This window comes from Phyllobates terribilis, unplaced genomic scaffold, assembly GCF_046119375.1.
Source record: "Phyllobates terribilis strain yellow unplaced genomic scaffold, ASM4611937v1 Scaffold_1__5_contigs__length_1240528914, whole genome shotgun sequence".
Classification (NCBI taxonomy): Eukaryota; Metazoa; Chordata; class Amphibia; order Anura; family Dendrobatidae; genus Phyllobates; species Phyllobates terribilis.
Window position 1 is genome coordinate 17,772,695 of NW_027362761.1, and position 20,572 is coordinate 17,793,266.

The following is a 20,572-nucleotide window of genomic DNA, read 5'->3' on the forward strand; positions in this document are numbered from 1 at the left end:
TACACTGAACTTCTGAACTTAATAAGGTAAAGAAAGAACCTTCTTTTTTCTGAAACACTGCTACTCCTGTCCATAGGCTTTGTCTGGTATTGCAGCTTTATACCATCCACTTGATATGTTTATATATTGTATGCTGCAACTTTACTTGAATAACTGACAAAGTATAAATGTAAAGCAGGGTGTGTTTCAAGGAGAATAAAAAGAAAGCTACATTCTTCATGTGCATACTTGCTTTATATGAGTTGTAATTACAAAGTTCACAAAATATAAACTTATTTCCGGTAGACAGCTCACAGCATGCATGTAGTTAGAACTGCAACATATTCTCTGCCTAAAGCAAAGAAGGAATAAGTATTACAAGTATTCCATAGCTCATCAGTCTCAAAGGCATCCTACAAACTTTTTGTCCCATAATCTTGACTTCTTCACTAGGCTGACGAATAAGCCCAAGAGGTCAGCATAGACTGCTGTGCATCATCGCTCTTCATCGTTCTGACATGATCTTGTAAAGACCATATATATTTTGTTTGAACAGCTCAGTGCATTTATTTGTAGTTCTTCATTTCATGCAACACGATAACATTTATGTAATAATGCAAAGTGGTAGATTCACCGCTTTCATTATGGTTAGGGTGGTCATACCCACTAGACAGAAGTAGGTTGGTGGTTGAACAACTGTGATCAAACAGTTGCCTGGTGGAAGATTTTTACTCTGAAGCAGCCATACAGTCTTCCATATTGGCCATACATGTTCAATGACACAAGGTGATTGATGTTTTATGGGATAACTACAATAGTCTAATCAAGTCAAAAATATGTATTTAATACAGTATGTAATATGTATTGTGAAATCGGGTGATAGATCGGCATGAAAGGTGTTGTCACTACTGGGAAACACCTTTTGAGTGCCTCAAGTGTGTGCAAAAAAATAAGAAAAAAGCACATTCACCTCCACGACTGGCACCACTACTCCGCTACAAGTGCTGTATGCCCCCCATGATCTTGTGAGCCATCACATGACATAAAACTTAACTGCAGTGCTCAAGTGATATAGACCTTGTTTTATAATGTCTTTTTTTGCCCTGTATTCCTGTGCTTACAGTATGGAGTTGTCATTTGTTGTTTAATTTTCCTAAAATCGCATGTGCAAGCTCCTGAAACAACATTGAACAATTCTTTCAAATCATTTGTCAGGTTTCCAGTGCCATGAGGAAGCAAAGAAGGTCCAGCCACCTCCATGCTTCACTGTAGGCAGGGGGCTCTTTTAAGCATATGGTTCATTCTTCCTCCTCCATACTGCTGATAAATAGGCCTAACGATTTCCAGTTTTGTTTCATTTCTCCACAGAAAAAAATCCCAAAACGTATATGGCTAATTTATATAGCTTTTAGCATATTTCTTGTATTTTTTTAGTCAGTAGAGGGGAACATCTTAGAGTTTGGGCAACATTTAGTATACATCTTAATGTGCACTAAAAAAAAACTAAAACATTAAGGTCTGCTGCCAGCCAATCTTGTGCTAGGTCTTTTGCAGTGACTTAAGGGGTTCTGACCAAGTGCCTCCTCAGGAATCTACTGGGAACCAATGATATTTTCCTCCTCATGCTATGTCCACGTAGTGTAGCCAGGGTTCATTTAGATTGGAACTTGTGAACTATGCTTCCAACGCTCTCTCAGTCAATGCCTTTACTGTCTTTTTGTATCCTTTACCTGACACCCCCACCGATGACTGCACAATTCCTTCATGAGCTGCGCACACAGAGTGGTGTACAGGCTCAATAGTAAGTTTAAGGGTCCATACACTCACTTTCACAGAGCGGTGTACTTTGCATAGACTACTGAGGCTGTACAGCTATCTGTGTGCAGGATTTGTGGGGGTCGCAGGACCCGGACCCCCACCTTTCCGCAACAATGAGCAGCACCTGAAGAAACTTTGTCAAGTACCTTTTAATTTTTCTGACCACAATTGTGTTTGGCATATTTCTAACGTGCAATCAAAAGTCACAGTCAACAAAGCCTTAGGCAGTCCAGGTACTGTATTTACTATCGTTTTATTCTCATAATTGATAAATCATTTGATCCAGGTGCATGAATTGTGTTTGCAACATCTGATTTGCAAATGTGTGCTCTTATGAGGGATTCTGTTCAGGGGGTTGAACAATTCTAAGACTGTCATAGTTATTAAACGTGAGATTTAGTGTTTAATTTGGAGAAGTCAATTGTTATATTAGTTATGTCGAGCTATTTAAATTGATCTTGTGTGATTGGGTTACTGCAAACAGCAGAAAAGTTGTACATTTTGCTAATAAACCTAATTTGTAATGTGGGTTGAATCATTTCAAAATAAGAAATGTGGAATTCTCTACCAAGGAATTCATATGAATGTCCTCACCCTTATGGAGTCGGCAGGAATACTACCCACTACTCTCTGTGGGGTTTGAGAACGGATGAACTAGTTTAGCATGTCATAATGAAAATTCTCTCTTACCGTAGTGATGAAGTGTCACTCTTCAGTTTCTTAAAAATATATATAGTTTGTATACTTATTTGGGCACTTATCATTATTTGACAATCTGAAACATAAAAATGGATCACCTGAAATGTTTGCATGTCCTAGTTCAGAAAACGAGAAAACTGCTGATGTGGGTTTTGTCTCTCCTGAAGCCACACATAGTTTCCGAATCAGATGCTGTTTTCCAGGATATCCTACAAATTTCACACCTTTTGTGATCAGAATTTTTATATGTACCTAGAAGGAAACACAGTTAAACACCCTAAATGTGAGAAACAAGTAAGTAAATGAATATTGATGATGAAGTGAAAAAATACTTTAACTTCAACAAAACATATCAGGCGATTCATGTAGTTCGGCATTTCTAAGATAATATACTACCAACATCCGGCCAGGAACCAGAACTGGAGACAAGACTAGTCTGGCTCAGCCTCCTTGCCGGCTCTTCCCAGCGCTGCTGCAGTTGATTGACAGGTCTCTCCCTATGTACAAGCAATCAGCTGCTGTGGCGCTAGTAAGAAGCGGCTGGGGGCAGAGCTTGTCCTCAGCCGGATCTTCAAAGTATATTATCCTTGAGATTCCAGAGCATTTCAGAGACTAATACACCTGGCTGCCTGCGGTTTGAGCAGTATGAATTGCTCAACAGGTTCGCTTTCATATAAAAAAAAATGTTTTAATGCAATATTTAGTAAGCTGATATGGCATAAGAATACGAATACCAAATATTAATTCAATGCATAAAACATTTGCTTTACCTGTTAATTGAGACGACTTTTATTAGTAACTAAAAAAATTACTCAGCTCATAAAAAAATGAAAAATATTTTTGGAACTGTTATTCCAAAAATACTTGTCATATCATAGTGATGTGTCAAAAGTTTGGATCCCTGGAAGTTCAGTCATTGAGACCCTCATTAATGACTGAAACAAAGGGCCAAAAGCTATCAGTCAAGGCTGCTGTCTTTGAGTAGACGGGTTTAGCTGAAGTATCCTATGCTGTCCATATCTTCTTTATTTAAAATGGGGCTCGATGAATGACAAATGCCAGTGTATACGGTACATCATGAGCATATGCTACTGATGGAAGGCTCAAGTACTGTGTATAAAGAGCCTTTTATTAACATTTCATTATCCCCACAAAGTCTGGATGGTAACAGATACAAGTTGATCCTCACCTCAACATTGATAGGAAGGTAGTTGTAAACTGTAAGTGGAATCTTGACCTGCTCGCCTCGTATTACATGGTATGGCAATGTAAAATCAATGAAAAATGGTTTAAATGTTTTTAGATGGGCTGCCTGAGCAACTCCCAGTCCTGTTACTTCAGATACACCAATTGCTTCAGTTATCCATGTTGTTATAGAGTCTGGAACTTCTACACGCAGTTCTCCCTCCCCAGTAATATCACTATGAAGAAAAAAGTTATATATTGATGTCTATCAATGCCAACATTAAAAGTGCCAACAATACTTTGCTTAATTGCTATGGTAGGATTTAATGGACCTGTGTCATTTTATCAACTTTATCAACTATGAAACTATAAAAATGTAAAAGGTTTGTTCTACTGAACAGCAAGCAAAATCAGAAAAATACTATTACAGATCTGTCCCCTGATTGAATAATAAAAAACTGAATACATTATTTAATAGATGCTAGTATAGAACTGCATTCTCATACTCAGTGACGTAACTAGTGTCCGATGGGCCCACATGATATTCACAAAATACTCATTTTAATATCAGGCAGGGAAGCTTTCAAACTGGATTATACAGCCATTCTGGCACGGATTATCAGCGTAAGTACACCAGCCTCATCAGGTTTGATAGATGTATTTAATTATGTATGCTGTTTATATTGTGAAATCTAGTTAAAAATCTAGTTTCCAGGAAACTATTATAGAATAACAATGATAAAAATGAAGTTTCACAACAGAATGCTTACTTATTCTGGTGTGAAACTTTGTTATATATATTTTTTCTTTTGTTCCATATTTCAAATATCTAGATGGCATGTACTGTGTGATGCCTTTTAAATCCTTACGTACAGTACCTGACATTAAAGCAGTGCCAGATCCAGGTTTCTGGAAAGAATGTCCTTTTCCTCTTCTCAAATCTAAATAAACACAAAGAAAAATCCCAGCTGTATAATTATTAAATGGTCATTGCCTATGTAGTTATAGAATGCACTCCAAAAGCATTTATGGTAGTAAAAGTTTTGTGATGCTATTAATTGTTATGCTCAAGTGCAGTCATAACTTGTTTACATCATTATTCTAATTACATCATTTACAAGGTTCACCTATGAGCATTACATTGAACTTTAGAAGCCATCAAGCCATCAAAATAAAATGAGTATATCGCACTATTTATCTTGTGCAGCTATAACCTGAGTTGCAGCATGCATTTATCTCACAGACCTACAAACAGAATACTGCTGGCTGCTATCTGGCTGATGAAAGCAGAATAAACGTAGAAGGAATTGTAAGTTGAATCCTCATATGTCACAGTAAAAATTTACAGAATTTAAACACACCAGTAAAAGACATGTTGTATGTTCCCAGTTTTGAAGGATTACTATTATCTGTAAAGCGTATGTTATCTAAAAGCCTCACTATAAAATTCCAAAATGGTTAATGTGCTTTCAAGGATGGAAAGTTGATTATTAGCCATTGCAAAAGTGGATAAGCATTTATATTTTCTCAACACAGTAAGGCTATGTGCACACGGTGCGTTTTTGGTGCATTTTCGCTGTGTTTTTTCAGCTCGGAAATTGGCTAAAAACGCTAGGTTGGCCTAGCTAATGTAATGACAATCCTGAAGTGCTGTGCACATCATCAGGAATTTTCCTGTCAGGATTGTCATTGCGTTTAAATCTGCAGCATGTAAATTTTTTGTGCGTTTCTGCATCGTTTTTTACCCATTGACTTCAAGTGAGTCAGTCAAATCCGCAGCAGAACCGCAGGTATAAAAATATTTGTGTATTTGCTGCGGATTCTTGCTGCGTATTTGACTGACTCAATTCAAGCCAATGAGTCAAAAACGAAGCAAAAACACACAAAAAATTGCCTGTGGGAGACTACTCCTTTCGCAGGCTGAGGGGAGAAGTAGTAGTGTAAAAAAAAGTTAAAATAAATCAATATTAAAATAAAAACACCTTATATTCACCTGCCCTTTGTACCCCTAGTGTCCCATGGTGATCCGATCACCCAGCAGCACTCTACACATTGACAGGAGCGCAATCTCTCCTGGCAGTGCATAGCGCTGAGTTGCCGGGACTGAGGTCACTTGAGTTCATCAGCTGAAGATCAGCTGAGAGCTCCGGTGACCTCACTTACGACACCGGTGCAGTGTGAGAATTTTCTCACGCAACATTGATGCAGTAAGTGAGGTCACCGGAGCTTATCAGCTGATCTTCAGCTGATGAACTCCAGTGGCCTCAGTCCCGACAGCTCAGCGCTATACACTGACAGGAGTGATTACACTCCTGTCAGTGTATACAGTGCTGTCCTCTACAACAGTCACACCAGTGATTTGCTGGTGTGACTGCTGTAGAAGTGACCCAGATCTTCGTGGAATACTGGATTATGTCATCACTGCGGACAGGTGAGAGATATGGTTTTTTTATTTTTGTTTTTTTACAGGGCACAATGGATTCAAATGGAATGGGCGTTAGGTGAGTATACAGTGTTTTTATTTTTTAAATAAATGATTAAAACCATGTGTAATTTTGACCGACTGAAATGTCATTACATGCGGTGGATTCGCATATACTGACAAAACAAGTGCGGCATTAGAACACAGTGCTGCTGGTTGCTCATTGTGGGGACATGACAGCTAACCAAACAGCTGTGAGCTGTTATCAATAGCCAGGGAACATGTTGGCCTATGGCCCCTTCTTAGGCTAAAAATAGCATCTCTCAGCTGCCCCAGAAATGACATGAATGGGATTTAGGGCTAATGGGATTAGGGTTTATGGGATTAGGTGTCGGTGACACCAAGCCCTTTGTTTAGTGATGAAGAGGTGTCAACCAGACACCCTCATTACTAAACCTATAAGTAAAGAGTTAAATAAACACACACACAGAATAAAACACTATATTTGAAATACAACAGACACATTTTTTAATCATTTAAATTAACCAATATACTCACCCCAGGTCTGATGGTAATCCAAGGGTTAAAGTGATGTCCCACGTTTATTTTTTCAAATATCTTTATTCAGCTCCAAAAAGCATTCATTGCTGTACAAAAACGCATCAAAAACGCCGCAATACGCACATTTTTTCTGCAGCATTTTTGCTGCCAAGAGATGCAGAAACCCTGCAGAAATTTCTGCAATCAAATCCTGAACGTGCGCACATACCCATAAAGAACAGATGAGACACTGTACAAATGGACACAATGATTGCATCCACACATGGTATAGTTGGCAGTCCATGCCATGTGTGGATACAGTCATTGTGTCCATTTACTGTGTTGAGAAAATAAGGTCATAGACCTCCAAAAATCATTCAGGAGCTGCAAGAACAAAATATGGCAATGGATCTTATAGTTTCCATTTCTCTAAATGCTGTGTTATGTGAATACTGGACAAAATCTGTGACAAGATCAAGACATTCTAAAGAAAATAATTACAGTGATCAGACTACTTCCAAACAAATGGGCAAAGTCAACACAAGCCCAAACCCTACAAACAGATACAGGCAATGAAACCCAGATACAGAATCAAGGCGATGTCACAGGTGTGTTGAAGGTTACTGCGCTTGGCATTGCAGACACCTTCTTAATCCTTCTTCCTTTAAGACCCAGCAGCCATCTCTCTCCTGCTGCTACTATTGACACACCTTACATGGGAGTTAAAAACCCTCAGTTTGCTCCAGGCACTTGCTGGTGATACTTCTATGTACCTTTGTGCATGCTTGGAGCACTAGCTGTTGGCTGGCTTCTTCCCTGGTGCCCTTGGAGGACAGTTGACGTTACTCCTCTGGTGTCGGCTCAAGCTAAGTTAATTCCCTTTGTTTGTGTACCTTGTTGTCTTTAGTTTGTAGTGAGGCCTGACCAGTGCTCACCTCTTCCCTCCCTATCTAGGGCCAAGCTCTAGGGACATACAGGGTTTAGGGTCCTGCTCGGTGATTGATGTGGAACCTATATAGGGACGGTAGGGTAGGCAGGGTGTTATTAGATCTGCCTAGGGGTCTCCATTCCCCTTTTCCCTAGTGTTTGGACTTCCTCCCCCTCTTCCCTTCATGTTGCACTTAGTCTTTCCCACACTTTGCGCGACAGGCGTTCAACAAGAGAAAACAAAGGTAAACCATCTGTACATCTGTCATAAAATGCAAGCACAGTATTATTTATGAACCCATATCTTCAACATAGATACCACTCAAAATATCAGAAGCGGAATTCAATAAATTGACAAAGGCCAATGAGGAAGAGAAGACTAGCATAAAATTATAAAAAGCAGTAAAAAAATAAAGCAAGAATCTAAAAAAAGAGTCTAAAAAATGGAAGAATCAGAAGGCATGGAAAAGCAGATACAATTTCTGAGGGAACATACAAAGCTGGTAGATAAAGATGCATGACAAAGTGAGAACTGTCTTGAGACTGAAAGTGTTAGGACTTGTTCAGGTGCCAGGAAAAAAAAAAAGGAAAAAGACATGATGATCATCAAAAAGAATGAACGGAAGGAGAAGATAAGAGAACTTTGACATGTCATATTAGACATTTTTGCATAATCACTAACTGCAGAGAGATACATTCCCAGCTGATCAAGAGACTAGGCCTAATGAACTAAGCCTTAGCTGTTTAGAAAAGGGTATTGGAGTATACAAAAACTGCAGGTTTATACTGTGGAGGGACAATGTTATGCAGACAGCAGATGGCGCTGTATTAAATGGTCTAGTTTGTTTATGTGTATGCATGGTACTTACTCTCTAAATTCTATTTTATGACCACTCTGTTCGTGCCTGTAATCCTACATGTTGTGATGATTGCTGTATGTCCCAAGTAACGCTATGTGCCCACGATGCAGAAATGCTCTGGATTTTTTCCTGAGAGTTTCTGCATCTCCCTGGCAGAAAAAACGCATGCGGATTGTACATGTGGATTGTACATGTGGATTGTCCATGCGGATTGTACATGCGTTTTTCCTGCCAGGGACAAGCGGAAGTGAAGCGTTCTTCACATGCATTTCTGCATGCGGGTTGACAAGCGCTTTCCAAGCGATTTTAGCATCACTTGGAAAGTGCTTGACAACTTGGTCACACTATATAAATCCATGCAAACAGCATGGATTTATATAGTGTGACCGTAAAAGAATGTTTAAAAATAAAAAAATAAATCTATACTTACCTTCTGATGGCCCCCGGAGTCTTGCTTCGCTCCGTCCTGGCTTGCCGGCAGTTCGTGGTACACTGACGGACCTGCGGTCACATGACTATGACATCAGCGCAGGTCCTTCAGTCCACCGCGAGCTGCCGGCAAGCGAAGACAAGCGCACCGCGGGCCTTCAGAAGGTAAATATAATATTTATTTGTTATTTTATTCTTTTTTTTTACAGTTTCTATGGTACCCGGGTCCGGAGAAGAGTCTCCTGTCCTCCACACCCGGGTACCATCCGCACATTGAAACGCTTGGATTCCGCATGTACAGATCCAGTGATGCAGATTACATGCGTTCCAATGCAAGTCAATGGCGGCGAAAACGCAGCGCTTCTGCAAAATAATTGGTAGTGCTGCGTTTTTTTCCGCAATGATAATCCGCAGCGGAAATTTCCGCAGCATGTGCACAACACATGCGGATTATCATTGGGGAACATGGCAGACCTTCTACCAAGCGTTTTTTAAGCGTTTCTGCAGCGGAATTGCCGCTGCGGAAACGCTTAAAAAACGCATCGTGGGCACACAGCCTAAACCAGGTAATTCTTCCACAATGTCTGACTGCTCTGATAATCAGCAACAAGTTTCACAATAAATATGTCCCTAAGAGATTAATAGAGTTCCTAGAATGCAATGCTCCCTGCTATGCTGCAATCTGGGAGAGTTATTTAACCTTACTGTACCTACACTTGCTCTGCAAGGAATACTGTCACAATTTAGCACAGAAATTTTAAGAATTATCATTGCAGCGGAAGATGAGAATGGGCTGTAAAATCAGTACTATATGAATAAAGAGCTTTCTAACCTCACTTAGATTACAAACCGTAAAATGGTATGCAAAATTTACCCTATACTTTTATTTTACCGAGTAAAATTTAGGTTCATAGTCTAATGGCTCGAGATTGTGTTAACTCACCGAGGAGCAATTCTGGAATGGGAAGAAGCAATCAATGTTCCTGTGTGTGGCTGGAAAGCTGGGACTGCTTCATCTGTGTACATGCCATCACTCTGCCAGTGATTTAAACTGACAATGTCTGTCATTACAATCAGTCCAGTCTCCTGTGAAATATCCCCAAATAATTAAAATGGTATTACAAAGATCAGAATATTTTATTAACTATTGAAACATATTGGGAATATTTAAAAAAAATTGGCCCAAAAGAGCAGAACTTAAAAATAAGATTATAACTTCAAACTTAAGAAACACTGTTGGCACTCAATCCTACTAGGAGCCGCCAAACGCTTAAAGCGCACCTGTTAGCAGGATTGTGCTCAGTAAACTACATTCACTGCCAGGTGGGCGCGGTTACACTGAGTAAAGTGATACCTTTGATGATGAAATCCGTCCAGTGGTTCTTTTATAATGTTTAGTGTCAGTTCTGCCATAATGATATGCATGTGCTCTGGTGCTCTCATTATGTATTCATATCTCTGGCCTCTGACAGAGATAGGAATACATGTTAGCAAGCGATAGATGCTACAGCGCACGCGCGGGCGCCATTTTGCTACAGAAACTTGCCTGCAGAAATATGGCTCCCGCTGCCAGCGCTTGCGCAGTAGCATGTCTCAATTGCTCAGATGCTACTGCGCATGCGCGGCGCCATATTGCTGCACCCACATTCTTCTTCCAAAAGCAAGATGGCGCCCGCGCATGTGCAGTAACATCTCTCAACAAGTGAAAGATGCTACAGCGCATGCGCGGGCGTCGGCGGCCATTTTGGGATATGTTTATTTCAAATGGGCAGAGAAATTATACAGGCACTATTTAAAATAGTAGGCAGGTCAATGAAAGCACAGTGACCTGTCAGAGGCCAGAGATATGAATACATGAATACATAATGAGAGCACCAAAGCACATGCATACCATTATGGCAGAACTGAAACTAAAGATTATAAAAGAACCACTGGACGGATTTCATCATCAAAGGTATCATTTTACTCAGTGTAATGTCACCCACCTGACAGTGTATGTAGTTTACTAAGCACAATCCTGCTGACAGGTGCGCTTTAATTCCCCTTTATTGGAAACAAGAAATGCCCCCTACTCACTCAGAATGGATGCTAAAAGTCAATTTGATCTGCCACCTTGAGGAACTCACCAGTTGGGAAACTCACACCCATCCACAGTTCCTTAAAATATGGAAACTTTGGGCAGCTGGAACCCCAATCTAGTAGATTCCTAACCTGTTTTCCTGACAGCCATCCCATATGGTCACTCATCCCTTTCCACCACATAGTCCACGGACACACACTCCCAAAATCTTATCTTAAACTGATATGTATTATTAGAGCCTTATTCAATCACTTAACACACTTCAGATAATCCAGCCTGATTCAATTCAATTTTTGATGACCTTAATATGTCTAGGTTCTAACATTATTACAACTATTTTGTTTTTCTTTTCTTGTTGTTTTTGGTGACATTGTGAAGTAATAACATCTAATGTTTCTTGCAATTTGGTCACTGTGGTGTACAATAAGTAATGTTTAAAAAATAAAGAATTATTTTTTTAAAAAAATAAATAAGATTATAACAACTACTACAGGTTTGAATGTTCTAATATCTTATATTTAATTTTCATTTTGATAATGTCAAGAAAACCATTGAGATTTATAAATCCGGAATCTAATCAAATCATATAATTGGCGAATAAACCAAAATTTGTCTTTATACAGTACATCAATTATGCAATGTGAATTTGTGCATTATTGTGCATTAATTAAATTTGCTTCTCAATTTCCAGTTCATAAATAATTTTATTTGCTCTCAGTACTACAGCTTATCTGTCACTGATTTTTGTGGTGTTATCTAAAATTATTTCATGATATATTTGTGAAGGATGACACCAGAGAGGTCATGCAGAATTCCACCGCTGCCGCCACATGTGATGAACCCGCACCTCACCACCCCACCAGACGTCACTATTACGACGGAGGGATCACGCGGTACGGTCTCCTCACTTGCACCAAAGTGACGTTTCGCACCCCCTGGGGACACATAAGGTCAGCTTGGCACAGTTTTACACCCACTGTCCACACGGGTCCAGGGAGGCATGGGGAGTGAGAGGATGTGGCCCACACAGTCGCTGACGTGACACCAAACTTGCTCACAACCCTGACAAGCCGAGAGGCCACTTTAACTGGCACCAGTGAAACAGTGCCTTATCAGCCCGGTAGAGTCGCCACCAGTTCCTCGTTCAATATAAGCCCGGTCCGTAAACGGGATTATATCGGACCAAAAACCAGTCCTGGTAGCATGGAAAGTTAAAACCGAGAACACGGAGGTGTGGATTTGTGGACCGAGATAAAAGAGCAGCCTAAGGTTTAATTATATATTTAATCGCCTTAAGGACACACTAGACAATACACTATATACTCAATAGTTATACTTATACAATGGTGAGATATGCAAAATACAAAAGATTTAAGCAGATGAATCATGCCAATTACTGGCTTGATGTTCGACCATGTGTGCTGGCCACATAGGGGCATGGGCTGCCAGCAGCTTTCAGTTCCTCCCAGCACGTTACTCAATGTTGGCTCCCCTTCCCATTGGAAGTGAGCAGCAGGCATGACAAATAGAGAGAGACCATAGCCTTACACAAGTCTTTATCCCCTTGGTTGATCACACCCTTTTCTTTCCCCCTGGGGGTTTGTAGCTAAATCTCCCAAAACCTATGAAAGATCATAACTTCCCAATGGAAGGTCATAGGGCAGTAGGGCATAGGGCAGTTCTGGCACCACTGGATCCCGTTAAGCTTGGAGACAAAACCCGGCTTTGCTACCTGGCTGCTACTAGCTGTTCTGTGTATCTCTCCACTCTTGGGTGCTGGAATGGATCGAGACCCTGGAAGGCATTTGGCCCGTTCCAGAGATCTAAGACAATGTAACCGGTGTGTGGCTAGGACATACGATAGCCCCATATTCTCCTTAAATCTCCTTATGAAATCCTATCTGACTGGATAAAGCAGTTACACAGTGTGGGCTCCTCGGGACGTAATCCTGAATGAGGTTGGATACTAGCTGGTGTGGCTGGACCACCTGCTGAGCCAGGTGTCCTGTTGCAGCTACACATGCTGAAGGAGGATTGTAAGCTGCCATTAAATCCCTCCCCATATTCTTCAAAATATTAATTTGAGAACATTCAGCAAAATTATACTCGCTGTTTTAGTGCCTCATTTTTCCATTTCAGATCCAGTAAAGTCTGTCATTATCATGTAGCATTAGAGACCACTCAGTTGCTAAATCTTGTTCTTTACAAGGGCAGAAAATCTGATGATTATTCTATACTTACACCAAAAAATTCAGGTCATGACATCCTCACCCCCACTTTCTCCAGTATAACCACGACTGATGTCACTTTCTCCAATATAACCACAACTGCCTACTTTGGGGAGTGGTAAGGCTAGACACCACCCTTTCACACCCCCACATTTAAGATGTATCTTGATAAGATAAAATTCAAGACAAGTGTAATATAAATTACTGGCATAAAAATCACAAGTGCAGTGCAGAATATTTTTATCTTGTGAATTTTCTTGAAAGATTGTTCGTAAGGAACAGAACTGGCCGCACTCAACTCTCTCAATTTATGGGTTACCAACTTACTGTAAAAGCAAAGCGTGCATCTTTAGTGATGTCCCAGTGCCACGGAAAAACTGACGAACGCCGTCTCCTCTGGGAACTCATGCCAGGCCACCAAAAATGTCCTTCTTCCTTTCCTGGCCCAAAAGCATCCGAGACATCAAAGGTTGATAGTTCTTGGAATATCTGTAGTAGCCAAATGATAAAATGTAAATTAATTAGCATCATAGTTTTCCATGTGCATCCTGTATTTGTAACGGAGGTTGCAGCTGCCTCTTGTAGATTTTTGAACAATAATAATAAGCAGATTGTGCCAAGATGTTTGTTTAGTGACTTAAAATGAATTAGATGACATTGACAACCAAAAAAATCTGCTTAGTGGAATGTATTCTACAGTTGTCACAGAATCTCCTCCAGACTGCTTTCTGTAGATGATGGAAGGCTACTGCCAGCCAAGCATCAGTGACCTGGACGGTGCTGCACTGGGCAGAGTGCACATCCTTTGCTGTGATGCTACCTATGCCCTAGAGCTGCCTCTGTGGCTCTCCAGCATCGTGCTCACAATTTGGAATGTTGTATATAGACCATAGCTTCTGACAAAAGTGATCTGTCCACAGACAAAGATTACTACAATTAAGTTGGCTGACAAAGCTAAATTCTTCACTTTTAAAGGGAAAATGTTAGACTGCAAGAGCAAAGAAACTAAGGATTGGCTAACTTAGCAGGTGATGAGACAATGATTTAAATTGGTTTTCCAAGTTAATAAGCTGCACAGAGTTAGCAAAACAGCCAACCCACCCCCCCCAAAAAAAACAACTAAATAGTGTATCCTCAGTCACTTCATCCACGCTGTTCCAGTGCCACATTTTAATGTATATTAACCTGTTCAGGAGTTATTTGAAATCCATTGCGCAAGAGGTACAGACTTTTATCCACCGTGGACACACACACGCAACTTCCTCTGGTAGCTTTTACTTTAATATCAATCACATCCCCCGGTTTAGAGTCATTGGAAGAAAGGGCCACCGAGACCTATACAGTAATAGAGCTGAGTAAATATGTTTTCTTGGGAAATAATTAAAAGTTGTTGTGGTTACTAAAAATCATTTCCCTAATAAATGTTCTCAAAACCATAATTGCTTGACAAAAGTTGTTTCAACATGACTTTTATCATTGATAATACAAGTCTTCTTATATTTTTTTAAACTACATATTTATACATTTAAAAAATAAGGGGTAAAGGAAAGATAAGAGAGAGTTGTCATGGGTTAAATACACAGATTGATTATATAGAGTACTGTGCAAAAGTTTTAGGGAGGTACTCGGCAAGGAGATTGTTCCAAACATTTTGGAGAACTTACTATAAATCTTCTGTAGATGTTGAATTGTGCAAATTCTGTCTCTTCATGTACTCCCAGACAGAACTGACAATCTTGACTTCACTTCCAGAACTCCTTATTCTTCTTTGCAGTAGATAGATCTTAACAATGCTGACGTATGTTTGGGATCGTTGTTCTACTGCAGAATAAATCTGGAGCCAATCAGAAGACGCTTCACTGATAGTACTGCATGATGTATAAGTATCTGCCTATATTTCTCAATATTGAGGTCACCATTAGTCATGACCTAATCCCCAACTCCATTAATTGAAATGCAGCCCCAAACTTGCAAAGTACCTCCACCATGCTTCACTGTTGCCTGCAGACACACAGTATTTTACTACTCTGACAAACAAACTGCCTTATGTTGCATACAAATATTTCAAATTTCGTCTCATTAGCTCAGAGCTCCTGCTTACATTTTTCTGTATTCCATTTTCTATGTTTTTGAGCATAGTTGAGTAGCATGGCGTAATTTTCATGTGGAAGGTATGTTTTTTTTTGCCGCAAATGGAGTTGGGTCAAGATTAATGGTGTCCTCAATGCTGAGAAATACAGGCAGATAATTATCCACCATGAAATACCATGAGGGAGGCATTTAATTAGCTGCAAATTAATTCTGCAGCAGAATAACTATGCAAATATACAGCCAATTACATTAACAATTATCTTCAAAGTAAAGAAAAACAAGGAAAAGTGATGATATTCCTCCCATTGAGCCCTTATTTCAAGTTTTTCTGGGATTCCATGAAGAGACAGAAGGATTTCTGCAAGCCTACATACACAGAAGATCTGTGGTTAGTTCTCCCAAGATATTTAGAACAACCTTTCTGCCAAGCTCCTTCAAAAACTATGTACAAGTGTACCTAGAAGAATTGATGCTGTTTTGATGAAAAAGTGTGGTCACACCAAATATTGGTGTGATTTACATTTCTTTTTTGTTCTTTCTCCTTGTATTTTGTTAATTGATCAAAAGAAACTATTAAAGGGAACCTGTCACCAAAAATGCTATAAACCAATCAATTAATAGCGTTACTAACCTGCCTGGCGCCTGCACATAGCCAAACGCTGCGGGGAGAAAATTAACTTTATTCCTCTCGGCAGCAGCACTGACACTGGCTTTGCATTAGAGCCGACTGTCAGTCAGTGTTGGTGGTGCAGTTACAGCCGCCGCTCTGTTTACTCAGAGCAGGGACTGAACCCGTGCCGGCACTTCCCCCTGTGACTGAAACCGAACGCTGCCGGGGGGGGGGGGGGTGAGTTAATTCTCTCCCAGCAGCCTTTGGCTACGTGCAGGCGCTGGGCATGTTAGTAACGCTATTAACCTGCAGATTAACCCCATAGCTGCAGGTTTAAAGCGTTTTTGCTGGTGACAGGTTCCCTTTAACACTTCTATTTTTCAAAGCATTTTATTTTCCAGCATTTTTTATACATCTGTCTATAACTAGTAATATGTATATTAATAACTTTGGTATAATTTAACAGATTTATTCTTTAATGGAAATGTTTAATCAGAAAATGACTTACAGTTCATGTAAAATATATTTAAGTGATTTCTTGATTGAGAACAGGTGTGGCAGTAATCAGGCCTGTGTGTGGCTACGGAAACTGAACTCAGCTTCCCAAAGATGTGAAAAACCACAGTTAATTTATGTTCTAAGGGGGAAAGGGGACAATCACTTTTTCACACAGTGCCCTGTAGGTTTGGATTTCTTTTCCCTTAATAATAAAGACCTTCATTTAAAAACTGCACTTTTTGTTTATTTGTGTTATCTTTGTCTAATATTTAAATTTGTTTTGTGATATGAAACATTTAAGTGTGACAAACATGCAAAAGAATAAGAAATCAGGAAGGGAGAAAACACTTTTTAACACCATTCTATACAGATAACACAGGATTACACCATTTACAATAGGTAATGGTCACAGCTCACATCCTCCCCATCCCTGAGTAGATTGCAGAGCATGTGTCAAAGTCTCTCCCTTAATCCAGACTCTGATCTTATGAAAAAAATAGGCAAGGCATTACCGAAAATTGGGGCCATGACTGGCTCCATACATAGTGGATGAATGCTGGAGCTGCTGCATTTGCATGTACTAGTCTGATATGTAAAATGAACCAGACTAGTGCATATGGCGATCACTAGTCTGCAGAGGTACATCGGTTATTATTGCATCAGTGTTATTATTGTATTAATGTGCTGTCCGAGGAGCGCACAGACAGCACACTGACTGCAAATACGACCATCTAAGCCCAGCCTTTGAAGTCAATGAATGTCTTATATCCATTGCTTCTTATGTCTTGTAAGACTGTTGTAAAGCATACAGGTGCATCTCACTAAATTAGAATATCATCAAAAAGTTAATTTATTTCAGTTCTTCAATACAAAAAGTGAAACTCATATATTATATAGAGTCATTACAAATAGATTGATCTATTTCAAGTGTTTATTTCTGTTAATGTTGATGATTATGGCTTATAGCCAATGAAAACACAAAAGTCATTATCTCAGTAAATTAAAATAATTAACAAAAACACCTGCAAAGGCTTCCTAAGCGTTTAAAAAGGTCCCTTAGTCTGTTTCAGTGGGCTCCACAATCATGGGGAAGACTGCTGACTTGACAGATGTCCTGAAGGCAGTCACTGACACACTCCACAAGGTGCCAGAGTCTGGAGGAAGAGTGGAGAGGCCACAATCCAAGCTGCTTGAGGTCTAGTGTGAAGTTACCACAATCACTGATGGTTTGGGGAGCCATGTCATTTGCTGGTGTAGGTCCACTGTGTTTTATCAAGACCAAAGTCAGCGCAGCCGTCTACCAGGAAATTATAGAGCACTTCATGCTTCCCTCTGCCAACAAGCTTTTTGGAGATGGAAATTTCATTCTCCAGCAGGACTTGGCACCTGTCCACACTGCCAAAAGTACCAATACCTAGTTTAAAAACTACAGTATCACTGTGCTTGATTGGCCAAGAAACTCGCCTGACCTTAACCCATAGAGAATCTATATAATATATGAGTTTCACTTTTTGTATTGAAGAACTGAAATAAATTAGCTTTTTGATGATATTCTACGTAATTTAGTGAGATGCACCTGTATTTCTAAATGGCGTTCCCTTTAATCATGTACATGAGAACTACAAGAATTAAAATAAAAATCTACAACAAGAAAATAATAACGTATTTGAAAAAAGAATGTGTTTCACTATGTAGTTTAAATTCTCCAAAATCATATATTTACTAAGTACAATAAGGCAGACAACTCAGAACTACAAATAATCTTTAAAATTACCTGGTTCTCAAAAGCTGTTTTTATTAAAATTTGGGTGCTGTCTGTAACCCCTTCTCCATTCTCTCTTACATAATAAACCAACAAGCGGCTCAAAGGGGCCATAGTATGAGTTACCAGGAATTGAACATGCGTCATCCACACTTCAGAGTCACCAGATGAGAGATCTGTTGAAACTGGAAGAAATCATAGAAGCTAAAAGATATGTAATGAACATAACAACCCAGCAAAACATCACACCTGATGACAGAACTGTAATGCAAACAGAAAAGCCTAGTGACAGCAAATGGGAAAAGTACAGCTTGTTATTGGAATGAATCAAAGAATGTGGAATGTAGACCTTGATGGAAACCCTTGTGAAAGCAGAGATTAGTCAGTCTACATTATCATCCTTTTTTAGGTGTTAAACACTGAAATGTTAAAACATATTTGTTAGGAAAGATACATTAAGTTCCTTTCACACCAACTTTATAACCATATAATTTCTCAAAGAAAAACGATACACTCCTTTATATGCAGATCTCAAATGCAGTTCTTCTGTCTTTGAGTTTCATTGCATGTGTGTAACTTTTTAGCTATACTGAATAGCATAGATTTCTATGGCTTAATAAACAGAAACAAAACAAGCATCCAAATGGGGATCTGTTAAAAGGATGGCAAATGGACACCCTTTTGTTGTAGATTTTGGCCCTGATTCATCAAGGCTGGCGAATTTCTCGGCGTTCGTGATGAGGAGGAGTGCTGAAGTGAAATGCTTTTGATTAGTTAAGAGGCTCACGCCTCTTAATGTATCAGGAGTGTCTCATAAGTGGTGGGCGCCTCCGAGCGCCTTGCACATATCATATTCCATTCATGAACTGGAGTAAGATTTCTGGAACTAAGAATGCCACAGCTCATTAAGAATTAGACGCACTGTTGTATCATATTCCCTGCTGCACACCCGTTCTGACCCAGCTCTGACAATTTGGACTCCACGTTGTACAAAGAAAGTTGTGATTTTTCAAAAAGATTTACTCCGGAAGTCTAGTGTAATTACTTTGATGAATCAGAGCCTTGGTCTTCTAAATTGAGATTACACTATTACATATACAGTACAGACCAAAAGTTTGGACACACCTTCTCATTTAAAGATTTTTCTGTATTTTCATGACTATGAAAATTGTACATTCACACTGAAGGCATCAAAACTATGAATTAACACATGTGGAATTATATACTTAACAAAAAAGTGTGAAACAACTGGAAATATGTCTTATATTCTAGGTTCTTCAAAGTAGCCACCTTTTGCTTTGATGACTGCTTTGCACACTCTTGATGAGCTTCAAGAGGTAGTCACCGGAAATGGTTTTCACTTCACAGGTGTGCCCTGTCAGGTTTAATAAGTGGGATTTCTTGCCTTATAAATGGGGTTGGGACTATCAGTTGTGTTGTGCAGAAGTCTGGTGGATACTAGGCTGTTAGAATTTGTATTATGGCAAGAAAAAAGCAGCTAAGTAAAGAAAAACGAGTGGCCATCATTACTTTAAGAAATGAAGGTCAGTCAGTGCGAAAAATTGGGCAAACTTTGAAAGTGTCCCCACGTGCAGTTGCAAAAACCATCAAGCGCTACAAAGAAACTGGCTCACATGAGGACCGCCCCAGGAAAGGAAGACCAAGAGTCACCTCTGCTTCTGAGGATAAGTTTATCCGAGTCACCAGCCTCAGAAATCGCAGGTTAACAGCAGCTCAGATTAGAGACCAGGTCAATGCCACACAGAGTTCTAGCAACAAATGTTAAGAGGAGACTTTGTGCAGCAGGCCTTCATGGTAAAATAGCTGCTAGGAAACCACTGCTAAGGACAGGCAACAAGCAGAAGAGACTTGTTTGGGCTAAAGAACACAAGGAATGGACATTAGACCAGTGGAAATCTGTGCTTTGGTCTGATGAGTCCAAATTTGAGATCTTTGGTTCCAACCACCATGTCTTTGTGCGACGCAGAAAAGGTGAATGGATGGACTCTACATGCCTGGTTCCCACCGTGTAGCATGGAGGAGGAGGTGTGATGGTGTGTGGGTGGTTTGCTTGTGACACTGTTGGGGATGTATTCAAAATTGAAGGCATACAGAACCAGCATGGCTACCACAGCATCTTGCAGCGGCATGCTATTCCATCCGGTTTGCGTTTAGTTGGACCATCATTTATTTTTCAACAGGACAATGACCCCAAACACACCTCCAGGCTGTGTAAGGGCTATTTGACCAAGAAGGAGAGTGATGGGGTGCTACGCCAGATGACCTGGCCTCCACAGTCACCAGACCTGAACCCAATTGAGATGGTTTGGGGTGAGCTGGACCGCAGAGTGAAGGCAAAAGGGCCAACAAGTGCTAAGCATCTCTGGGAACTCCTTCAAAATTGTTGGAAGACCATTTCCAGTGACTACCTCTTGAAGCTCATC

The 20,572-nt window shown here is 39.9% G+C and overlaps 1 protein-coding gene across 1 annotated transcript in view; it reads right to left on the minus strand.

Annotated features, from left to right (window-relative positions):
- Window positions 1–20,572, minus strand: part of CPAMD8 (C3 and PZP like alpha-2-macroglobulin domain containing 8) — a 265,715-nt gene that overhangs the window by 163,784 nt on the left and 81,359 nt on the right. Inside the window, exons 15-21 of the mRNA XM_073656527.1 lie at window positions 18,141–18,313; window positions 14,353–14,502; window positions 13,495–13,656; window positions 9,803–9,945; window positions 4,560–4,622; window positions 3,686–3,917; window positions 2,595–2,748 (exon numbers count right to left, since the gene is read on the minus strand). Coding sequence (XP_073512628.1) covers window positions 2,595–2,748; window positions 3,686–3,917; window positions 4,560–4,622; window positions 9,803–9,945; window positions 13,495–13,656; window positions 14,353–14,502; window positions 18,141–18,313 — 1,077 coding nt within the window. The remainder of the gene's footprint in view (window positions 1–2,594; window positions 2,749–3,685; window positions 3,918–4,559; window positions 4,623–9,802; window positions 9,946–13,494; window positions 13,657–14,352; window positions 14,503–18,140; window positions 18,314–20,572) is intronic.